This window comes from Galeopterus variegatus, unplaced genomic scaffold (assembly GCF_000696425.1).
Source record: "Galeopterus variegatus unplaced genomic scaffold, G_variegatus-3.0.2 Scaffold935, whole genome shotgun sequence".
Classification (NCBI taxonomy): Eukaryota; Metazoa; Chordata; class Mammalia; order Dermoptera; family Cynocephalidae; genus Galeopterus; species Galeopterus variegatus.
The window spans coordinates 286,534-310,804 of NW_007727046.1; the positions used below are offsets into that span (position 1 = coordinate 286,534).

The 24,271-nt window shown below is 52.3% G+C and overlaps 1 protein-coding gene across 1 annotated transcript in view; it reads right to left on the reverse strand.

Annotated features, from left to right (window-relative positions):
* JADE2 (jade family PHD finger 2) overlaps positions 1-24,271 on the reverse strand; it is a 53,810-nt gene that overhangs the window by 8,922 nt on the left and 20,617 nt on the right. The window contains exons 4-9 of the mRNA XM_008573576.1: positions 19,307-19,464; positions 14,368-14,528; positions 13,404-13,615; positions 12,030-12,197; positions 10,271-10,387; positions 8,331-8,795 (exon numbers count right to left, since the gene is read on the reverse strand). Coding sequence (XP_008571798.1) covers positions 8,331-8,795; positions 10,271-10,387; positions 12,030-12,197; positions 13,404-13,615; positions 14,368-14,528; positions 19,307-19,464 — 1,281 coding nt within the window. The remainder of the gene's footprint in view (positions 1-8,330; positions 8,796-10,270; positions 10,388-12,029; positions 12,198-13,403; positions 13,616-14,367; positions 14,529-19,306; positions 19,465-24,271) is intronic.

Consider the following 24,271-nt stretch of genomic DNA (forward strand, 5'->3'; position numbering starts at 1 on the left):
CCAGCAAAGAAACTTCAGACACAAGCACCACGGCAAAAACCAACACCTGTCCTGAGCCATAAATGGCCCCAGTACCCAGAGCTAGAGAGAACTCCAGCAGGATAGCTTTGAGCAGACAGACAGTCCTAACCCACCTGTGCCCGCCTGCAGCTGACCCATGTCCACCTGCTGCGTTGGGACCTAAGCCGGGCCTATGCTGCTATGGCCAATGCTCCTACACTCACATGGCCACATTCACTCAGCCACAAGTACAGAACTCCTTGGCAGAGGCCTCTGTGACTCCCTTAGGCCATCTGGGAAGAGCCCATTAGAGCGTTGGAGACCAGCCTGCTTAGCCTGTGGGACATGGACCCATCCTGCAGATGGTCTGGAAGCACATGAAGGATGAACTATGTGGCTGCCTGCCCACCTGGCACCTAACTACAGTATTCCACCCCTCACCCGCTGCTCTCACGGTAGGTCACCCTTCTGGGGCCAAGACCAGGCTCCCTCCCTTGAGACACTTCTTTGGTCTGGTGTCATCTTCAGCTCAGGGTAGAGCCTCCAGCAGCAGGGAGATCTGGCCAAAGCTGCTGAGCTTGAATCCTGGCTCCCACTAGGATCTTTCCAGCTGAGGCTAGTGGCTCTGTCTCCAGTTAGGTTCTGTCTTCAAGGCTGAGTTCAGTTTTCATGTCCTTAAGCTGCCTGGGGGTAACCTTCAGTTTCAGAACCCCTCCTGTAAGCATGATCACCATTTCTCCTGGCCTGAGGGTGGCCCTGATCAGACCTCTCTGCCGGGTACGAGCATTATCTTCCTGAGCTGAGTTGTGAAGGCGATCCCAGAAGGCCCTGCTCCAGTCTCAGCCCTCGGCAGGATGGGCTCTACATGGACTCTCTCCAGCGTTCCACGCAGGGGTGTGCACCCTCACCCTGCACTATGAACCTGGGCCATGGTTCCACCCACCTCTGAGTCCCAGCTCTATCCATCCCCATGGCCAACACCTCCCCCAAGGGACAGCCCTGGGCTGTGAGCCTTTGCTCTGGCCTACTGGCATGGACCAACTTCCTCTCAAATCTTGGACTTCTCCAGGACCAGCCTGCAACCAACCCTGCCCCCCACATGCCCCTAAGCACTGCCCCTGTGAACTCTGTTGTGTGGCGTCCTGGGTTCACCAATGAGCAATGCCATTGCTATCCCTTTCTTCTCAGGGCTTGCCACCCAACAGGGCAGACAGACGCTGACCAAGTACTGACAGGACCAGGCAGCCAACCCAGCCTCGGGGGCAGTGAGCAAGGCTTCCTGGACCAAGCAAGGGATGGCTAGGCTGAGTGGGAGGTGATCATACAGAGGGGGCATAGCTTGGGGACAAGGGATTCAGAGAAAGCAGGTGGGGGAGACGCAGAGCCAGGCCTGTGGCCAGAGGGTCAAGGGAGCACTGAGTAGAGGCCCGGCTGGCCAAGCAGGAAGGAGCAGGCTTTGAGGCCAAGGGGAGCCCCAAAGGGATTCTGGCACGCAGAGCCAGGCCTGTGGCCAGAGGGTCAAGGGAGCACTGAGTAGAGGCCAGGCTGGCCAAGCAGGAAGGAGCAGGCTTTGAGGCCAAGGGGAGCCCCAAAGGGATTCTGGCAGAGTGGTAAGTGCTGACATCTGGCAGTCACCTTCATGACCCCTCGTCTTCACCTGCACCCACAGCTGATCCATCTTACGTCCGTCAGTCTTTCCTTGTGAATGAGATTCCTTCCCATCAGCTTCTTCCACCTCCTAGTCAACCCCCACCATCTCTCACGTGGACAGTGGGCCACCCTGACCCGTCGGCTATCTCAGAGAAATCTTCTTGAAATGGAAATCTGACCACTTCCCTCCTCCTCTTAAAACGCCCAGTGGCTTCTGTACTGGGTTGAATATTGTTCCCCCAAAATTCAAGTCTACCAGGAACCTCAGAATGTGACCTTGGAAATAAGATTTCTGTGGACGTAATTAGTCAAACTGAGGTCATAATGGATTAGGGTGGGCCCTTAATCTAGTATGACTGGTGTCCTTAACAAAAGGCCATATGAAGACATAGGGACACAGAGACATATAAGAGGAGCACCATGTGATGGCAGAGGCAGAGACTGAAGTGACTATAAGCCACGAACGCCAAGGACTTCTGGTAAACCAGAATCTAGGACAGAGGCATGAACACATTCTCTCTCAGGGTCTTCAGGAGGAACCAACCCTGCTGCCACCTCAATTGTGGACTTCTACCCTCCAGAACTGTAAGACTAAATCTCTGTTATTTAAAGCCATGTAGTTGGTGGTACTTTGTCAGGGTAGCCCTAGGAAACTTATAGAGTTCCTTCCCTTTTTTTTTTGGCAGCTGGCTGGTAAGGATATCTGAACTCTTGACCTTGGTTTTATCAGCACCACACTCTAACCAAGTGAGCTAAGTGGCCAGCCTAGAGCTTCCTTCTCATCACACTTACCAGCCACAGCCCAAAGCCATGCCCAATCTGACCTCCCACCATCCCTGCACAGCTCACATCCTGTAGTCATCCAGACCCCTTCTGTGTCCAGCCCACTTCTGCCCTGGGGCCCTGGTCCATGTTTAACTCTTGGTCTGGAATGCTCTTCACCCGCCTTCCCATGGCTGGACCTTGTCCTTCAGGTGTTGGCTCAAATGTCACCCTCGAAGGCCTTCCCTGTCCAGTGTATCTCAGCAGCCCAATATTATTCTCTTCTCCACACTCTGGACTGTTACCTTTCTAGCAGCCACATGGACTACAGGGAATGGGGATGGTGGGGATGAAGAGAAGGGGATGGATCATGGCTAATTTGGAGGTCTAAAAACAATCAGTCAAGGTCCAGCTTTTAAAAAATTTCTAAAACATACCATCCTGGGGTTTACTCCCCCCTCAAAAAGTGAGGAACCAGATGAGGTGAGGCTCCCAGTTGCAATTTCTCCCCAAAAGAACCCAGAGTCGTACTTAATTACTTCCTACTAAAAGGAAGATGCAGTTATTTTGGTCTTTCAGTAGAAACTCTGGAGCAAGGCTTCTCAAGGCACATCCAAATCAATTCCTGGCATCAACATCACGGGGGTGGCTGGTTCCCAGGCTTGAGGCACAGCAAACTCTCTGGTGGGGGAACTCTCAGATATACATTTTATATAGCACTGTGGAATCCGAGAACCACTGCCCTAGGCCAGGGGCCTGTAAAGTGAGGTGTATAGGATATGAGTCAGACAATCCACCGCAGATTAGGGACAAAGTGTTAGGACTTCTCCTGGTACTTTGTTCTGAGCCTGTTAGAAATTCTGATGTTTGTTTTATAATATGCAGTGATAATATAAATGAGATACTAAAAATGCAACATATTAGAGGTATCTGCTCAATCTTTTTTTTACTGCAAAAGGCATATTACACAATCAGTCCTGCCTGGAGATTCTTGATACATAAGATAGGAATGTTTCCCTCTGTAAAAATACCAACATTCTTTGGTTGGTACACTGGTTACAATGTGACCTCTTGATCCCTCATTTCCGCTTCACCCTGAAATCAACTACTTTCCTAATTTCTCCTGAGACTCTAGTAACATAGCTACATTTTACTGAATGTTGTACAATTCCTTCACCATGATAGCATTTGGGGACAAAGTATAGACCTCACCTTAGAAGTGCCTTACATTTTCATTATTTTTTTTTTCATTTTCATTTTTCATTTTTTCCCGATTATAAAGATAAAACATTCTCATTAAAAAAAATAACACAGCACAAAAATGAATCAAGTAGAAAAGTCCTCAATAACCAGGTCAGGGATTGATAACAAACATGTTATCATGTTTTCCATTTTGATGAAGCTGTTTTGATAATTTTTTTGTTTTTGTTTTTTAAAAGATGACCAGTAAGGGGATCTTAACCTTTGACTTGGTGTTGTCAGCACCACGCTCTCCCAAATAAGCTAACTGGCCATCCCTATATAGGGATCCGAACACGTGGCCTTGGTGTTATCAGCACCACACTCTCCCAAGTGAGCCGCAGGCTGGCCCTGAAGCTGTTTTGATATTAACAAGTTTTGCAGAGAGAGCCTGGATGTGGAGCTGAGAAGGAGGAGCAGGGAGGATTCCCAGCTCGGTGTCTCGAGCTAGAATGACATTCATGGAGACGGCGGAGGTTGTGGCAGAAGTAGGTGCACTGGACACGAGATGCCTGGTGGTCATCGGAGGGGACCTGCAGATCTAGAGCTCAGCAAGAGGATGTGGGCTGGAGCCAGCCCCTGATGCAGGACAACACTGTGGAGCAGATGTGTAGGATGGTGGTGCTTGGGGTCTCCAGCCCTGACAGTGAGAGGTCAGGTGAGTGTGGTGGATGATCACTGGGAGCAGGGGAACCAGGACATCAAGAGGGACCTGGTCAGTGCATCCACAGGAAAAGTAATTCAAGACCAAGGGCAGGTTGGACTGTGGCCCACTGCTGAGAGGGCTGTGAGAATAGAGAAGGGGGAGGTGGAGGCTGGTGGTGGCCCAGGTGGGATGCTAGGGGATGTGGTGGTGGTGGAAGCCTGGCCACAGTGAGAAGCAGCCAGGAAGCAAATACCATGAGGGATGACAGGAAAGGAGAGATGGGGATGGAGTGCAGGAAGTTACAATGAAAGAGAGATGGGGAGGGAGGATTTGCTTTTGAAGATGAGAGAGGGTTAAATAGATTCAAATGCTGGTGGAAAAGGACCTGCAGAAGGGATAAAGAAAAGACAGAGTCCCGTGCTGCAGGGTATGGGAAGTGGAGGGTCTCAGGGCGGGGGACGGGAGGGAAGGACAGAGAATAGATCCAGCAGTAAGAGGACTCTGCTCTGAGCAACAGGAGGTGGGGCTGGCTGTAAAGAGAAAGGGGAGCCCTGAGGGAGGAGGAGCAGGGGTCGGGGAAGCCTCGCATGTGGCAGGGCTGGCAGGTACCTGGGGTACTCACTGCTGTGCGATGTCTTCTGGTCGGCTTGACAGCCCTTGGGCAGAGTGGTTGGGGTTTGAGCCCAGTAAAGAGGCAAGGCAAGGGCAGTGAGCTAATGTTGAACAGAGGGCAACAGTGAAAAAAATAGGACAGGGAAGAGTGGAGACAACTGTGGTCAAGGTGGAGGATTTGGAGATTTCTGGGTTACTGACCTGGGAGCAGTTCAAGGGAGTGACTAGGTCAGGGTGGGGCAGGAGGGTTAATGGGTTGGAGGAGCCCTGGAAATGGGAGGTATGGGGGCTGAGGAGCTGAGAGGTCTGGAGGCTGGAGCTGCCTAGAACAAGGCAGGTTTTGGTTGGGGGCCAAGGGGACCACAATCCAGACACTGAGGACAGAGTAAACAGGATGTGACCAAGTGACAAGGAGGCAGGTGGCAAGTGTCAGAAGACGGCAGGACTCACTTCCTGCTGAGCCTTTCTCTCCCTGGGAGAAGCAGCAGAAGCGAGGCCTTGGGAAGTTCCCACATGTCCATGCTTTGGGCAGGTGTGTGTCTAAGAGCTGCCGCCAGCCCCCCACACCCCCAGCCTCCCTGTCAGGCCAGGTCAGGCTCTCAAATTAGCTCCTGGTAACGAGATCCAGAGCCATAGGCAGCAAGTCCCTGCACAGCCCGACTGCCAGTGCGGTTGCTAGGGGACACCAGCCAGTGTTCACCAGACTGGTCGTCACTGCCGCAATTTTTCCGTCAGCTGTGAATAACCCTGGGAGGCTGCAGTAGCCATGCCTTCCCGAGCTGCCTGCTACGGGGCCTACGGCTGTCATCTTAGGAAAGCACATCTATTGTGCTGACCATAAAATGGGATATCATGCTGGTGGCCACCCTGGCTCCTGCTTCTCTCAGCAAAACCCCTGCCTGGCCATGCGGGGGGCAAGTCAATCAGGGAGGATGCTGTGGTTCCCAGGCCCTGTTCCTCGGGCAAGCCCGCCCTCAGGGGAAAGGTTTGGAGCCTCCCTCCTTGTAAGAACCAAACTGCTTGTGGGGCCAGAACAGTAACAACAAGCAGAGCCAACAGCAGGGTACAATGTGCTAGGCTCCTGTCCTCGCTGCAGCCCCAAAGTCAGTGTGACCCTTACTCCCATTTTACAGACAAAGAAACTGAAACTCTGAGAAGTGGAAACTGAAACAAGGAAGGCACAGAACTGGGAAGTGCTGGAAGTGGATGTAAACCCAGGCCACCCAAGGTCTTCATCTCAAACCCCAGCCTACCTCCCCGATGGCTCCAAGCCCAAGCTGGCTTAGTGCCCGGTCATAGACTAGACGCTCTTGGCCATTGACACTGGGCCACAGTTGGAGACCAGGCCTATTGGCCAGGCCACCAACTGCCATGGGTCTTTGTGGAAAGCCTTCCACACAGTGGAGCTCTCGACACTGTTCATTCACTCAAGTCACCAGCACGTGGCTGTGAAAGGCCTGAAGTCTGGGACACCGAGGGGGGTCAACCTGGCTCATCACTGTCTCTGACACTTCCTCTCCTCAGCCCTGCCCTCAGCTGCTGCCCGCCAGCACAGCTCGGTGGCTGCTGGGGAAACAGCACTTTGACAGGGCCCTCCTGAGCCGGACTTCAAAGTTGAAAAGAAGGTGCAGACTTCCAAGCTGGCCCTGCTTCTTCTCCCTGGAGGATGAGTGGGATGGTTCCCTACAGAAGGGCAGCTCTGGAACCACAGAGTCTGCCCCAGCAGACTTGCTGGCATCCCAGCCCTTGCCAACCTCAGCCCCTGGCCCCACCTGTACCAGCTGACACTGGGTCAGCAAGTTGGGGGACTTATAAAGGGATGCTTTTGCCCAGGAAATTTAAAGAATAGAGAATAAACCATCATCTGTTTTCCTGACCCCAGCTCTCCTCCCACATTCAGCTCCAAATTCAAGCTCAAAACCTAGGAAAAAAGGTTCCTCTAAGGCTTCCTATCACTTTATCTCTCTGAGCCCCCGTTTCCTCATCTGCTTGACAGGACTGGGAGGATCTTCTTCATGTCTCTTTTCCCAGGATGATGACTACATAAATGAGTCTGTCCCGTGACGTTCCCAAACAGCCTAGTCAGGGCAAGACCCGTGAGCTGATCAGCACAGACCAGGGAGGTCAAGAGAAGGCTGGACTGCCCAGGAAGTGGTGGCTGCAACATAGGTGGCCTTGCCCTCTGCCGGGACTGGAGCCAGGGAACATTTCGTCCCTCCCACCACCATCTCTTCGCTTCTGACCTGGAAAGAGGCTGGTTGCCAGGCAGTAAGCTCCCTCCCTAGTTGCATAACGTCATTGACCAGGCCTCAGGACAGGGGAGTGGGGGTCGAGGGGAGCGGGGAAGTTACACCTGCCGACATGCTCCCCCCATTTTAGACTTGCCCACTGAGATGTAGATAAGAAAAGCAGCTGCCTCAGGTTACACAAAGCTCTTCAATGCTCCCAACCCGGGCTGTTTCGTAACAGGGCCTGTGGAGGGGGTAAGCATTTGTGTCTGTACCTATGGAGGACACAGTGATATGATCCATCATGCTGCAGAAACCTAGAGCTTAATATTTCAGAGAGGAGAGGCAAGAACAGCCCCTGGGGCTCAGAGGACTGGACCAAGGACCCAGACATCTACTACATCTCACTCAGCTCCCAAAGTAACCACCTCGGACCATGCCACTATCATCTGTTTCCCTGCACATGGCTGGGGGCTGGAGAGCAGTTTCTAGCCAACCCCTGACTCCTCCAGGGCAGTGTCCACACTGTAGGATAGTCCCTGCTTAAAACGCTTCTGCAGCTTCCAGACACTCTGGTCCACCAATCCAGCCTCAAGTGACCTCCTGGGACCTCCAGCCTCATTGTTCTGCTCCACACAGGCTGCCGCAGCTGCTCAAGCCCACCCTCACACCTCTGTTCTCTCTGCTGAGCACCCCATGGGAGCCTCATTCATACCTGTCTACCTGCCCTGACCCAGCACATGCTTGTTTGACTCATGCAACAATCCTGGCACTTGATGCCCCAATTCTTCCCCTGCTGCAATTTCTAAACAGAAGCCCACGTTAGGACCAGGCAAGGCCACAGGAGCCAGGAATGGAGCCAGAGGCGACTAGGTGTCAGAAGCCTGGGTCCTTGCCCAGCTCTGGTGTGCCTCAGCCTCATGACCTTGGCAGGGCCCCCACCTTTTGGTGGGGGACAAAAGGGTTTTGGAGACTCAAGAGCTGGATACTTCTCTGTTCTGTTAAGTACCTGTCACCCCCGAGACCTGGAAGCCTCAGCCCTTTGGCCAGCCCCCAAAGTAGGGCTGGTACGGACCAGAGCTCAGTTTGAATCCCGATGAGTCCTGGTTGCTCCAGGGCAGTGAATATGGCATGAAAAGTTTCCTGGGATGGCTTACTGGGCAGATGGGTGGGTGGGTGGCAGGGGTACTCACCCTTTCCAAGTCCTGCCGCAGGTGTGTAAAGAGCTTCAGGCGGCGGTAGAGGATGTCCTGCTCCTGCTGGGCCAGGTTGTCCACCTCATCAGTCTTGGGGGTCAGCAATGGCTGGTTGGCATTGGCTTTCCTCTTCAGCTTCCAGTACTGGTAGATAAAGTCAACCAGTGCCTCAGCCAGGTCCAGCCGCTCGGCCACCTCGGCTGGCTCCACCAGTTCATAGAAGTCTTCCTCCAGCTGCTGCAGCCGCTGCTTCCGCAGGGTCACCTTTTCCAGATCCTCGCCGGCCTGGCTAGGCTCCACGGGCTCGGATGTGGGCTCACCCCGCGGGCCTCCATCACTGTGCTCCTGGCAGAACGACTTGAACTTGACCTCATCGTTGTCTGCTAATATAGTCCGCATTTCCAGGCCATGGTCAAAGGCGCAAGTGACATGGAACGCTGTGACGCAGGAAGGCATGGAACACTGGAGGGACAGAAAGGGCGGTGTCAGGCATGAAGGGAACGCTGTTGTTGGGGGAAGAAGGACATGGGACTATCTCCAGGGCTCCACTGAGAATGCAGAATGCTGGTGAGACCATAATAAAATGGCATGGCTCCCAACATCCTACACAGGATGCAGAGTTACGGCAGTGGGAAGGAGGAGTTCTGGGGCACCTGGAAAGATATAAAAATTCAGCACCATATACCCTGGGGAAGAACAATCAGAAGATGGTTGGACAAGTGCCCTGGAGAGGAGCTGCATTTTTTGTGTGGGCAAAATGACTTTGGAATTAGAAGGCATCAAAAGAAAGGCTGGTAGGGCCAGCCCGTGGCTCACTTGGGAGAGTGTGGTGCTGGTAACATCAAGGCCACGGGTTCAGATCCCTATATAGGGATGGCCGGTTAGCTCACTTGGGAGAGCGTGGGGCTGACCACACCAAGTCAAGGGTTAAGATCCCCTTACCAGTCATCTTTTAAAAAAAAAAAAAAGAAAGGGGTTGGCTAGAAACTGCTCTCCAGCCCCCAGCCATGTGCAGGGAAACAGATGATAGTGGCGTGGTCCGAGGTGGTTACTTTGGGAGCTGAGTGAGATGTAGTAGATGTCTGGGTCCTTGGTCCAGTCCTCTGAGCCCCAGGGGCTGTTCTTGCCTCTCCTCTCAGCCTCAGACAACGGCTGTGGGCAGCTGGTAACTGTTCCAGCAGTAATGCGCCCAACCATTAATGAGGACTTACGTATGCTACACTCACAAGCCCTTTTGAAGGTCTTATAAATGGGTGGAGGTACATCTAATGTTTGCAACAACTCTGTTCCTGGAGAGATGAGGGTGGCTAAGGCTGACCCACCCCCCAGCCCCCAACTATAGACCAGAGGCATCAGCATCACCTGGGAACTTGTTCGAAATGTAAATTCTCAATTCCACTGCACACTTACAGTCAGAACCTCTAGGGAGCAGGCCCAGCAATCTGTGTCTTAACAAGCCCTCCAGGTAATTCTGATGCACACTAGAATTTGGGAACCATTGCTATAGTCAGACTAGTGCAGCCCTATTCTTATAGGGAGAGCCTATCAGCCCTAGGTGGAGGAAAGTTTGATGACCCTTGCCCCTCCCACAAGTCAAGCTCAACATCAGAAGTGAGGCCAGTGTATTCATTAAGTCCAAAGACACTTGCTGTCAGGGAAAGCCATTGTTCTCACCATTCCAATGGGGTGATGAACCTTGGCTCTTCAGACCTGTTCCCACTCCCTAGAAGACCTGAGGATGAAGGAATGCTGTCTCCAGGTGGGGTTCTGACTGTGGTCCCAGCCCCATGCCTCCCCAACCCATCAGTGGTTCTGTCCTGTAGCACCATGGGTAGAGGAGGAGGGTGGTGGCACATGCCTGTTTTTCAAGGTGCCACAGGCACATCTCTCTCTGCAGTTGGTTCCCGGGAAGGAGGGGGGTGAAGTGGGCCACATACCTGGATGCAGGTGCCTGTGCACTCCTTGCAGAGACTGCAGGACAGAGCCCAGCGGCTGGCTGGGATGTGTGAGATCTTGGTGATGGGCTCCATCTTCTCTGGGCAGCCAATGCTGACCTGGGCAGGACACAGGAAGCTGCATCAGGCCTCTTGCCCCAGTCTGCCTCCAGGGATCCCCCAAATCGGGGCTGTCTGCTGAAACCAGGCAGTGGGCAGACAGGGCAGTGGCTGAGCCCTTGAATCCCAAGTCCTTCCTAACTCCAAACAGAGTTCAAAGGCCCGCATCCCTTCTAACTCTTCCAAACTGAGCTCTACGTGAGTGTGTCAGTGTATGCTCATCTGTGACTAATCTTGAACTGTTTGTGAAAGTGTGAGAGTGTGCATCAGTGCATGCAGTTAACTAGGTGAGTGTGTGGGCCTTGAGACTGAGGTGCGTGTGCATGTGTGTGTGTGTGTGCATGCGTGCGTGTGCGTGTGTGTGTGTGTTTGCATGCCCATGCACGTGCATGGGTACATGCAAGGTCCCCCTTCCTTCTGCACCTCAGGCCTTTTGTTAATAGCATCTTCAGAGTTCTTGTTATAACTTGTATTTATTTTATTGCATGCCCATGCACGTGCATGGGTACATGCAAGGTCCCCCTTCCTTCAGCACCTCAGGCCTTTTGTTAATAGCATCTTCAGAGTTCTTGTTATAACTTGTATTTATTTTATTTATTTTTCTGGGTACCAAGAAAAGGCCTCGTGGCAGCATCTCTCTTGGGGATCTTCAGGGCTCCCCTGGACAATGGGGATGTGCCTTTGCTTAATTCCTCCTATGGGGATAGGGCTACGACCCTGCCAAAGTCTACTGGACACAGCCCATCCCTCAGCCCCAGAGGCAGGGCACATGTCTCTCATCTACCCATGCCTGAGGATGGAAGAAGGGCCCCTATCCACGGGTTCCCTTGTTGGTCCTGTCTCTGCTGTGACCAGCCAGGATATACTCAGAGGTAGTCCCAGACTTCAAGATGCTGGTCTGGGAGCCAATGACACAAACAACTACCATCACAGAAGCCTACAACATAGGCCCCAGCAGGGACCTTCAGACTATGAGCCCAGGAAGGGAGGACTGCCTGCTGACAGAGCCGCCTGGCTTGCTTCTGGGCACAGACGGCTTTAGAGTGGAGCCTTGGTCTGGGCACACAGCAGGGCTAGAGCTGAAACTCCAGTGAATTTCAGCATCTCACGGAAATGAACAGCCTTCCAGGAGCCCAGAGCCTCTGCTGACTCCCTGTGGACCCAGCCTATTGCTCATGGCCCCTCCCACCTGGCCTCAGACACAGGCCCACCCCTCCATCCCAGCCGTAGCCATAGCAGCCGGCCCACAGTCCAACTTTCAATTAGGTCTACCACCTGATTTTCTTTTAAGTCAGTTGGTTTATTTTTGTTTTAAACATGCAGTTGACTTTTGTTGGAACCACTGCCTAGGTTAGATGGACCCCACCACCTGTTTTACCCTATCTTTAGGTGTATGACTTCAGCCTAGAAAGACCTACTTTCTGAATCCTTCAATGGCCCATAATCCCATTTTCCTTAGAAACCACCACCTGAGCTCTGCCCAATCCACAGGCAAAGTTCCCTGGGGGCTACTGCCTGGGCTCTTCCTAGGCCCATCACCTGAGATCCCTTCTTTACCCAGTACTCTGCTACCTGAGTTCCACGCAAACCCACTTCCCGATGGGCTGTTCCCTGGGGTAGCCACATCCCCATGCCTACGCACCTCAGGAATCCACAGGGCACAGCTGACATGCACCCACTTGGTCCCACTTCTGGTGGGCTTCAAGGCTCCTCCTCGCTTGGGGCAGAGCAGGCACTTTGGCTGGACACCCAGGGCACACGTCCGGCACAGCCAGCTGCCCGTGGGCACCTTGAGGATTCCATAGCATGCCTGGTGGAAGAGAGGTGGTCATGAGTCAGGGGCATTGGCCAATCTGCATGTGTCAGCAGTCAGCTGCAAATGGTCCCAGTCCCAGCTCCAAGCTGCACTGCTGTACAGCCTCCAGCTTTGGTAAGAAGACCTCCTGAGGGGTCATAATGCAAAGGGCTCCTGGAAATCTCTTTGCCTCAGGCCACAGTATGCCTGAAATCTCACCATTTCAGTCCTCTGTGAAAGGCCTCAGGTCTGCTCTCTGCTGGGAGTAGAGCCACCCTTAGCCAGAGGCTCCTAGGGAGATGGACTTCAGGAGGGTCCATGAATCCCCTTAAATTGAATATAAAATTGGGTATATACTTCTTGTACACAAGGCTCAGAGCTTTCATCTTTTACACAGGGATCTGTGAACAGGGTTCCTCCTGGTCATGACTACGGCTTGGGAGAGACTCTTGGACCTCAGAGCTGCGGGGTACAAGGGATGTGGACATAGGAGGGGTGTATTGCCTACCCACCTGACAGACAGGTGAAGGCCCTGCCTGTGAGCTCCCCGGGTGCTATTCTATTCTGCAGCAGTGGGTAAGGGCGGCCTCAAAGTCAAGGCCAGAGTGGGTCCAAAGGGTCGCAGTCAGGTCTTCTACAAACAAAGCCCAGAGATACCCAAGACCTAGATCCTTGAGGCACAAGATCAAGAGGAGGGGCCTGACCAGGCTGCAGCTGGTTTATAACACCAACGAGGTAACAGATACTTACAGCTCTTACTATACTGTTCTAAGCAAGTAATTTGTAATACACATCTCTATCCTCACAACTTACTTTTACTTATAGTTGAAGAAACAGAGGCCCAGGGAGGTTAAGAAATTTGCCCAGAGTCACACAGCTTGTAAAAGGTAGAGCTGTCATTTGGCTCCAGGCTTTGCTCTCATTCACTACACTGTGCTGCTTCTTTATAAGTTCAGGACATGAGGAGTACAGGATGAGGGGCAGGGGGACAGGGTGTTTGGTGAGGAGGGCCTGAAGCAGGCTGGCAGGGGAGAGCATGGAAAGACCATCTAATGGGCGTTTGCTCAAGTCTGGTTCACAGGGCTGAGCTAAGGGGCCCTGACCACTCCCTTCTTCCCCCCTTGCCCTCCTTCTTAAGGGCCTTGCCCATAGTGCCCCCAAGCTCCTACACAGGATGACCAGCCCCACAGTATGGTGAGGGTGACTGGGGGGGCTGCCCACCTGGTGCACGCAGACATTGCACTTGTCACAGAAGACCATCTCGTTGCCATCCTCACCCTCAGGAGAGCGGCACACATCACAGACGACATCTTCATCGTACTCGATGCCCAGCCCCTCCTGCGTCTCGATGGCCCGTGCCATATTCTGGTGGCACAAAGTCTCCAGTTCCTCCAGCACACGCTCTAATGTCAGCTCATCCAGCTCCGGCCTCTCTGTGGGGAGGACAGCAGAGGAGAGTGTTAGAAGCCCAGCCTCCTTTGAACTCTGAAGAGGACTTGGCTCCTGGGGCTGCATGAATTCAGGACAGATGTGTGGGAGGATTTCGTGTGACCTCGGGAAAAAGTATATACTTCCTCGGGCTTCAGCTCTGTCCTTTGAAAATGGAATGGGCTGGACCATCCCTCTCAAAGGCCCCTGACCCATCATGGTGTTCTGACTTTAGACAGCCTGCCTGTGACCACAGACACCTGTGTATGTGCAGATCACAGGGGAGTGTCTCTGGGATGCAGCAGGCTCTACAGGGAAGCCATTGCCTGTGCTGTGTGTAGGGGAACCTCTGAAGGTGGCTAGATATAGCAGAGCTGGCCCTTCCTGGGACACGTTGGTGGGCTCCAGCCTGGAGGCCAACACTCACTGACCCCAGCACCATCTGTCATCCCAGACTCACTTGTGTGTTCACTTACTTTTCATGTAACATCCACGCTTACTACAACATTCCCAAGAACCCTGCAAATTATGTGCTATTATTGCTCCCACCTGACAGCTGCAGAAACTTCAGGAGGCACCAAGACATTAAATCACCTCACCAGTGAGTAATGCAGCAGGGACTCTTCCCCCCAGGTCTGTGCAGTACCAAAGCCTGATCTTGGCCACTGTCCTTCGGGGGTGAGGATGCTGGGGCTGGGAAGAAAACTCTCTCTGTCCTGCCCCGATCCCATTTTTAGTGCAGTGGGTTACCACCTACCCATCTCCTTGAGCTCTGAGTTGATGAGCTCCAGCCAGTAGGCATCAATCTCGTCCAGGTCATAGCGGCTGCCCTCTGGCCAATCAGGCTGGGAGCCCTCACCAAGTGCAGAGCTGCTCGGGGACGCCTGGATAGGGGGGCCTTCCAGCAGTGGGAGGATCCTAGGAAATCAAGAAGGGGTGTCATGAAGGGAGGAGCCTTGAGCCTGCCAGCCTAGGGGGATCCAGTGCATTGGTTGGCAGATGTGAGACTTTGATGCCAAGCACAACCACCTTCCACCCCCTACTTCCACATCTTCCTCCACCATCTGCCCAACGCTGCAGACTTGGATGACCGTGGATAAATAGCACACAGAAGACCCAAAGGGCAATGGGGCAGAGGTGAGCACGGGAGTGGGGGCTGATCCACAGCCCTTGCTTACCCCATGAACATCCTCCCTCCCCAGAACATACCTCTGTCCTCTCACCAGCGTAGTCAGGCCTTAGCTAAAGCCCCATGATCCTGCTCTGCCCTTCCTAGGCCTGTAGGAGGTGTCCCAAGTGCTGTCCTGGGCAATGCCCTGTACCAGCCACCTTTGAACAGTGGAATAGGGCCAGCTGGACTCCTGGTCCTTTGGCATTCCCCTCAAGGCTGGGAAGGGGCCAGGGATTGTCCACCTACCTTCACAGGCCCTGGCTCCTCCTTCCCCAATAGCCTGAAAATCCCATGGACTTGAGTAGAACTGAGGCCAGGAATCCTCTGGGGTCAGGAGGAGTCCTACCCAGTTACATTTTTGCAGCCCAGGGTGACACTTTCTAGGCAAAAGGTATATGGCCACAGGGACACAGTGTTGCCCACATACCTTGTCCTTCCCCCAGTGTCTTCACCCCAAAAATGGGCTCACGATGATAGTACCTACCTTATATGGCTGGTGAGATTGCTGAGATGATTAAATGGGTTAATGTATGTAGAGTTCTTAGAAAAGTGCCTGGCACACAGTAAGCACTGTGTGTGTATATTTTGAGACATCCGGATATCACCTTTTCAGAAGGAGTTCTGAAGAGGAACATAAGGGGGCATTCTGCCTTGGGAGAACCGTTTTCCCTCAGCTCAGCTGTGTGCTGCCCCTTGGTTCCTGATGCCAGTTCAAAATGCCAGCTCTTCCCACCCCCCACCGGTTGCCATGGTTATTGCTTTGGTGCTTGGCCTCCATCTGGACAGCCCTGCCAGGGTTGAGAGGCCCCTCACTTGCCCAAGAGGCCTCCTGGGGTCAGAGACAGGGCTGCCAGGGGCTGTGACTCAGCGCAGACTGAAGGCACAGAGACATGGCTGAGCTGTGGGGAGGGGTCCTGGGTTCCAGGAAATGCTCTGGGTGTCAGCAAGGGAGGAAGGGCAGATGAAGGAGACAGGGAGGCAGAAGCCCAAGCAGAGAGAGAATGACCTCCAGGCCAGGAGGGAGGCCTAGAGAAGGTGAGGGGCGAGGAGAAAGGGAATGGGTTTGGCACCCCCTTTTCTCACACTAGAGGCCCACTGAAGGAAGGACCTAGGTAATGACAATGAAGCGATGCTAATACTCTCAATCCACCAAATTCTGTCTTTTCCCATGGAACTGTCATTTGGATTAACATTCTTTTAAAAGAATGCAATTCTGCAATTTTGTTGTGACCTGGCTTTGCCTGTGCCCTAAACTTGGGATATTGGACCTTTGTCTGATTCTATTTTATTTTTGGGGGTTGGGGGGCAACGTTTGTCTGCACATCCACCACCTACTGGTGTAACTAACCATACCTGCTTGCCTAGTCAGCTGCCATATGGCCAGGCCTCTTGTGGCCAAAATCACCATCCTCTCTGGGGAGCCGGGGTTAAGGGACTCACTAGAAAAGGAATTTCCTGTGCTTCCAAGGGCTCTTCATCTGTCTGCCCTCTTCTGGCTCTGGCTGTGGAGGAAGCTCTCCTACCAGGAGTGTACTAACCTGACCCAACGGTAGGCCAAGGCCTCACCCTCAGCCGCAGGCAGGAGGACTGAGATAAGCTAGGAGGAGGTGGACGGCTGGGCTGAGATCTACAGAGGAGAAGGGGTGTCTATTGCAGAAGACCAGAAAAAACAGACACCAGAGAGGATGGTTTTGCCCGTGCTGAGTCTTGGCCACACTGAGGGGACAGGGCAGGCCCTCATTTGATTCCCAGGCTGGGGTGAGACAGGTTCTCATTCCTCAGAGACTTCAGACCATGAGGTGGGCAGAACTGCCCAAGGGCCAGGGCGGAGGGTCAGAGGGGAACAGGGTAATGGTTGGGGGAGTGGAGTCAGTCAGCATGATGGGGCGATCAGGGCACTGGGCTCCCTCTCTGGGCCTCACAGGGGCAGCCCAGGGCTTAATCCTGTGGCCTGTGATTTCCAGGCCCAGCCCACTAGGGCCCGGTGGCCGTGCAGGGAATTCCCCAGAATTTCCCGACTTCCTCATCTATAAAATAGGGACAGTAATGTGTAGTTTATGGGGTTAATATGATAATTAAATAAGAAGATGAACATAACAGGCTCAACTCAGCAAGCCAAGTCCCCCTAACAATTCTGACCACAGGGGCTGCCGTGCAGGCTTCCAGATGAGGTCCGTGCAGTGGGAGAAGCCCAGGAAGATGGAGGAGCTGAGTTGGAGGGAGCTAGGGAAGGGAGGGCATGGAGCTCTCCGTGAGAGCACTTTCCCCACCCCCAGTCTATCCTCTCCAAAGAGCATAGACAGGCCAGGAGCGCCTGGCTCATGTCAGCTTAGCGCAGCCATGCGTATGCTGGGAATGTACCTAGTAAAGCCAAAGCAGCCAGAGCACGTGCTCTCCTCTTGATGTCAACAGATAAAGCAACCCACAGGCAGACTGAAGCCAAGCTACTGGTGTGGAAGCATGTGCAATTAATTACCTAGGCCGGTGGATGTTTCCGGAACCACCTGACATCAAGTAGGGAGGATAGACTGCTGGGCCAAGCCTAATCAGGATTCACCTCTCTCTGGTCAGGTGGTGGCCTGCCTCTCTCCCCGTCGCCCTGGGCCTGGCACCACACGTGTGGTGGTAACCTGGCCTGCTTATTCTCACTTTATCCTCATCACCACACCACCAGGCAGGAACTGGTATTACCCCCATTTTTTAGAGCAGGTAATAGGCTCAGAGAGGTAACAGTTCTTCAGTCTGCTGAGGTGAAGGTGTGAAACTGCTAGGAGCTTGACCCATGTTTCTGGCCCTGAGCAGGGGATGTGGAGAATAAATGCATTCTCAAATCTTGTATATGCTCCTTCTGGAGAGGCCTGGGCTCTTCTGATTCTCAGAGGGCCCCAGACAGGCATTAGTAGGCACTTAGCCCTCATGAGTCTAGTCCCCAGAGAGCACTTGAGCCCAGCACAGGGCTGGCACTGGGCACGCACTTGGTGTCTGTGAGCCAGTCATAGGTGCAGCTGCCAGGATGCGATGGTGCCAACGTCAAGGGAGTTGACGGCTGCGATCTTTGCCCCAGGTCTAGTCTACATGGGCCGAAGTGAGAGCTATGGGGCGGCCAAGGCTGGGGGTGAACTTTTAATAACCCAGACTGTCTAGCCCAGGCAGGTGGGTGGGCGGGGAAGGCCAAGACAGCAGATCCTTCTATCCTGATACATGACTTGAAAGGCTTCCCAGGGTGCAGGAGCGCTTGACTGAACTCGGTAGCTAAGGCAAGACCCCTGGCCATGTGGCTATCTGCTGACTAGAACACCCAGGGGTCTCTCTGACCCATAGACCAGAAAGCTATGATATTTTTTGGGGGGGATGGCTGGCCAGTACAGGGATCAAACCCCAGACCTTTGTGTTATGAGCACCACGCTCTACCAACTAAACTAACCAGCCAGCCTGACCAGAAGGCTATTTAGCCCAGAGAGGCCTCATCTTTGACCCAGCCCTGGCAAGGGGGACTCCCCAGAGGCTGGTAACAGCAATTGCTTCCTGACCATCTCCTGTGTGCCAGGCACTTGACTCTCCCCTCACCCCAAGAACTCCTTTATTTTTTTTTTTTTTGGCAGCTGGCTGGTATAAGGATCCGAACCCTGTGACCTTGGTGTTGGCAGCTGGCTGGTATAAGGATCCAAACCCTGTGACCTTGGTGTTATAATACCATACTCTAACCAGCCAGCCCTGCCTTACATAGTTTTTTTGGCAGCTGGCTGGTATAAGGATCCGAACCCTGTGACCTTGGTGTTATAATACCATACTCTAACCAGCCAGCCCTGCCTTACATAGTTCAAGAAGTCAAGAGCTTGGCTTATCCCTGTCTTGAGGACTAGTTAAGTCTGGGCATTTCCCTGATCAGTTCTTCTGTGAGACCCGGTTGGGAATGACATCAGTCTGATCCAAGGCCACCTTTTACAGAGAGCTTGCTGTATGCCAGGTCCTGTGCCAAGTGTCTTTTCATCTTTTCACTATATCATCTCAACCTTGTAGGTGTCATTGTTATCACTCCCATTACACAGACAAGGAAACTGAGGCCCAGAGAGATTACATTTCTGGCCCAAGGTCATGCTGAATGTGAGTGGCCATATGAAACCAGGTAGTCTGGCTCCAGAGCCAAGCCTGAGCCCAAGCGCTTAGCTTCAAAGGTAAACTGACAGTATTTCTGGAACATTTCAATGGTTTACCAGACAAGATAATCAAATAGAGTAGACAGGGCCGGCCCGTGGCTCACTCGGGAGAGTGCGGTGCTGATAACACCAAGGCCACAGGTTCGGATCCTATGTAGGGATGGCCGGTTTGCTCACTGGCTGAGCATGGTGCTGACAACACCAAGCCAAGGGTTAAGATCCCCTTACCGGTCATTTTTAAAAAAAAAAAAAAAAAACAGAGTAGAGACAGGCTAGAAAGGAATTCCAGGACTGGTAGGTCCGTTGCCTGGAAAGCAGCCTCTACTTCCTCCCTGCCCCGTTGGCCTAGCCTGGGTGGCCTGGCTCACCTCACCACGGGCTCTGGGATGGCCTCCGCCCCAGCGGGCACCTGCACCCCTTTCTCCCACTCCTGTCGCCACGGATCTGCCAGGATATAGTAGTCATCTGGGCTGAGCTGGTATGAGTCTGGGATCTTCATGGCTGTGATCAAATCTGTCCGGAAAACCTGTCAGGAGCAAGAGGGGAAAGAGTGGCTTCAGGTGGCCTCAGACAGTCTGCTCCACAGGGGAGGGGAAGAAGCAAATAAATGCAACTCAAGTGGGCTTTCTGGCTGCTCACTTACAAATAAGAAGACAATACAAAAGCAGTAAGTACAATGAGCAACACATCTTCTCTGAACCTAGCACATGCATTATACACCACAGATATTCCATAAGGGTGACAGTTAGAATTCTCATTGTTCTGACCTATTAAAGGACAAAGTTTGAGTAATAGATGGAAGTGGACCTAAAACAGGAGGGAAAAGTCTTGCAGAGAAAGGGGGGAAAAAAAAGAAAGGAAAAAAATCACAGGGCAGAAAGGTTTCTGTGAATGCTATTATGTGATTGTTCAGGGAATTTCCACTGAAGGTTTAAAATTATGTTATATACTTGCACCCACAGGCACAAGAGGTATAAAATAGCACAGGGCACCAACCCCAGGAAAACAAAAGGCCAGGACCTTTATGCAAATAGCCGAGAAAGAGTCTGGGGCTTAAGGCAGCCTAGAGAGTGGCTTTGCCTGAGTCAGGTCCTCCAGGGTCCCTCGAGAACAAGGACACTATGTCTCCTAACTGGGCAGGGGCTAACCTGCCATGGTAACCCCATTACCACCCTGTGTGTGATGGGGTGGGAAGAGGACAGGGTTGTCTTCCTTCTTAATCAAGCCCATCCAAATTCCTTTTGAGCCAGCCATGAGTGGTCACACCCTGCTGCTTTTGATTTTCTTCTGAGCACCTGCTCGCTCAGGGGGAAACTGCTCTTCCCAACTCCAGAACAATCTCCAAACCCAGCCCCAGCCAGCAATGGCAATGCCTTCTGCCCCAGTTACCTGATCTCACGGTGGCCCCCAACAAAGCGTTGCTGTGGGATGTGGTGGTGCTTCTAGGCACCACGTGACTTGCTCAGGTACCAACTTTCCTGGTGGTCATCACTTGAGAATCACAAGTTAAAGAACTCACATCACTAAGACAAGATAAACCACTTCAAGGAGTATTCCAAGCCTCAGCCCAGACTCCAGATCTACCCCTAGAAAAGTCAGCACCCACTGCTGTGCCCGAGGCTTAGTCAGCTCAGTGGCTTTCCAGAGGCTCACAACAAACCCCTTCCCAGACAACCTCTGCCTGCTGGGGGCCCACTCACTGGCTGTGTGTGCCTCATTTTAATCTAGGGCCATAACCATAATGAAAAAACTGAAATGGGTGCACTAAGGGGCCTGAAAGCAGCATCTTGAAGAATCTAATTAACGTCTGCATCTAGCTAGAGAGGGCCCTGGCTTGAAAAAGGTCAAGTTTCTTGAAGACTCTATTTGCCAATATAATTTAATTGTAAAGACTAACACCCTAACATTTAATTAGGGTGCTAGTGTGAAAAAATTAAAATCAGATTACGATTAAATGCTAATTAAACAGAAGATGGAATGTGGCTAAGATTTCACAGCTCTGATAATTTGCATATCTTATTAGCAAGCAGTAAAACAACTAAACAAGAGCACAGACTCAGGCACGGGTGTTTTTATGGCACCCTTCAGCGACCCTCCCTTTGCTGGCTGAGGCCTCTCCCAGCTGATGCCTCTGGAGAATGCCCAGCCCAGTGCACAGACTCAGGCACGGGTGTTTTTATGGCACCCTTCAGCAACCCTCCCTTTGCTGGCTGAGGCCTCTCCCAGCTGATGCCTCTGGAGAATGCCCAGCCCAGTAGGGCTGAGGATGGGTTATTTCCCTGTGGGCCCCGGCACAGGACCTGGCACTGACCCCAAAGTGACTCACGGCTGCCTCAAAATTCTCCCGACCCAAGCAAGCCAAGTGGTGAAACATCCCAAGCCCTGTTGTGCCAATGCCACAGGGAACCACCCACTTGGGACAGCCCATCATCCTGTCCCAGAAATCAACCCTACAAGAGCCCAGTGCCATTGTGTGCCCTCTAAAGAGACATGAATAGGTTAGAAATCTCTTGCTGTTTCCTCACTCTGGGCTGTTACTTACAGTCACCTCCTGGGGGTTCCTGATCACCAACTCAGATAAAGCACTGACTGCCCGACTGAGCCACTTTCCATCCCCTCCCCCAGCCTCACGTTCGTCCCCGCACTTACACTCCTGACAATTACCTGTTTTATTCATGTTGCTTCTTTCTTGTCATCCCCCCTGCCACACCTGTCCTGTGTGGGCTATACTCTCAGTGCCTGGCACTGAACACAAGGACCTCCCCGGGGAATTATCTCATGAGTCTGAGGTCCCTACCTGGCTCCTGGCAGTGATTTTTGAACACTCGTAAAAGGGTGAGCTACCTTGTGGAGACACTCAAAGCCGAAATCCCCAACCACATGGATCTGAATGAGGGCCTCTGAGCAACAGGCAGCCTCTGTTCTTCCAGGCTTGAAGCCTGAGGAGCACTCAGCACAAGCTGGAGTAAGAGAGACCAGAGCGCCACACCACGCCAGCTGGGAAGAGGTGGTCTTGACTAGGACCAGGCTTGGCACTGACAACTCAGAGAACAAAGTGATCCTGGGCTCAACTGGAGAGCCCTTCACACTGCAGTCAGGGAGATTCAGGAAAGACAGAAGAATCTGGTACCAAGAGAGTTCCAAGTTTTGTCCTGGGTCACTCAGAGACCAGGTGGCAGACTGGACACTATTCTTTCAGGCAGGACTCATGGAAGCACAGGAAGGGCAGCACCATCATAATGGTGTCAGCCAATACCTAGAGAGCACAGGGTGCAGAGGAACGGTCTAAGGACTGTTCTTGAGTTGATCTATCATTAGTCCCTACACCAACTCTGCAAGGAAGGTACTACCAGCATCCTCTCTTACAGTTGAAAAATCTGGGACTCGGGTTAGTAAACTAACCTGCCCAAGGTCTACGTCCAGCACTTTCCACAGCCTCTGTGGTGCTCACTGCCCGATGCCCTTGAGTTAACTTGAAGGCAAATCAGGTGGTTTCCCCAAGGGGAATATGCAAATCTGACGGTGGCCTTTGCAAGTTCCAGGCCCTCCAGAGGCTCTTCACTGTCCTCCTATTGTGGTCAGGCTGAACTGCAGGGCCAACCACCCCCTGTGGCCACATGGATGCACTTGCCATCTCCCAGGCACCTTTTACCCTTTGTACACAGGAGGACCCTGCCTGAGACACTGTCCTCCCTTGTCAGAGTGGGTCTGGCATGCTTCATCTTTCAAGTCTCAGTCCAGCCCACATTTGCTCTGAAAAGCCTTCCCCAATCCCAGGCTGGGTTTGGGGCGTTGTCTGAACTTCTAGAGGCCCTGTATTAGAATCTCCTGATTTCTTGCTGTGTCTTCCCCATTAGCAAGTATGAGCTCAGTGAGGTCTGGCTGGGCCACAAGGTTGGAACCCAGCAGTACACACAGCGCCTGGCACATGCTAGGTGCTAACAAATGCTGAATGACTCAAGATCCCTCCATGGATCAGCCACCACCTTCCTTGGTGGCTGCCCAAGGCTACAGCTGGGCAGCTGCATACTTTGTACCTTCCAAAGGAGCCTCTGTGCATGTATATAAAAACTGCCACAAACATGGCAGTCTGACTGTAACCTAAACATCTTTTTGTTTTGAATTGCCAGGGGTTAGGCTTGGAAAAGGCTTAATTATTCTCCGAAAACTTCCCTGAATGGTTTACATAAACTAAATACAGAACAAAATGGACACTGATGAACGGGAAGCCTTGTTGTGGCAAGAAAGTTGGAAGCTGGAAAACAAGCAATTTTCTTAGAATGTGAATGTTTACTATTTTTCTCTCTTTTGGCAGAAATTGACAAATTGTCTTTAAAGGCCTGCTGCCTAGCAACCAAGTTCTGCTGAGCTGCTTGGGAGATGCTAACTGTAGCTTCTTCAAACAGTATGAGGAACGTTAAAGGCCTTGAACTCTAACAACTAATCAGTGCCAGGGGTGCCAATGCAGCCCCGCAGGGAGCTGAAGGCCCTCCTCCGCCCAAATGAAGGGAGGTTGCTCCAAAAACACATCACATGGCCTTTCCTGCCCTCCAGTTCCTTTTCCTGAGCCTGAAGACCATGATTCAGAAGTCTAGCTTTCTGCACTTATTTCCCAAGGAAGAACTAAAGATGGGCTCTGCAAGAAAATGTCAGTAGAGTCTGGGTGACCTCCAAAAGCAAATAAAGATAATGACAATAGGCAACTTCCAATGTGTGCTGACCACATGGCTGGTAGGCACCATGCTAATTTTAATACACGATCGCAAGATTTGTGGATGTCATTTGAACATTTCATCCTGGGACCTTGGTTCTCTGCTTCCTTTTCTCAAGGCGTGAATTGGTGTGTCAGAGAATATTTCGGACTAAGAGGTGCCAAGAGGAAGTTCAGTTATTTAAGACTCTAGCACTTATCACAATTACAAAATATAATTATTTGTGTAATTATTTGTTTAATGTCCATCTCCTCTAATAAACTGCAAGACAGAGACTGTCCTGTTTGTGGCACAGTGCATGGCACATACTAGGTGCTTAAGAAATGCTTGTGGAATGAGTAAGTGAATAAATGAATGAATCCCAGGATTTGCCTGAAGTATGACTAAACCTGAAAACTTCCTGTCCTGTCTCAGCAGGAAGCGTGGAGGCAAGGGACTGGCCCAAAGGATTATTCCAGGTGGAACTCAAAAACTGGTCTTGGTCACTATCCTCAAGCTGGTGAAAATGGCTTTGGCCAGGACTGCTCTCCTTGGCCTCTGTCCACACCAAGAGTCCCAGCGTAGACCTAGGAGTACCCCGGCCTCTCATCCCCCAAGACATGTTTGAGAGTTGGTACTGAA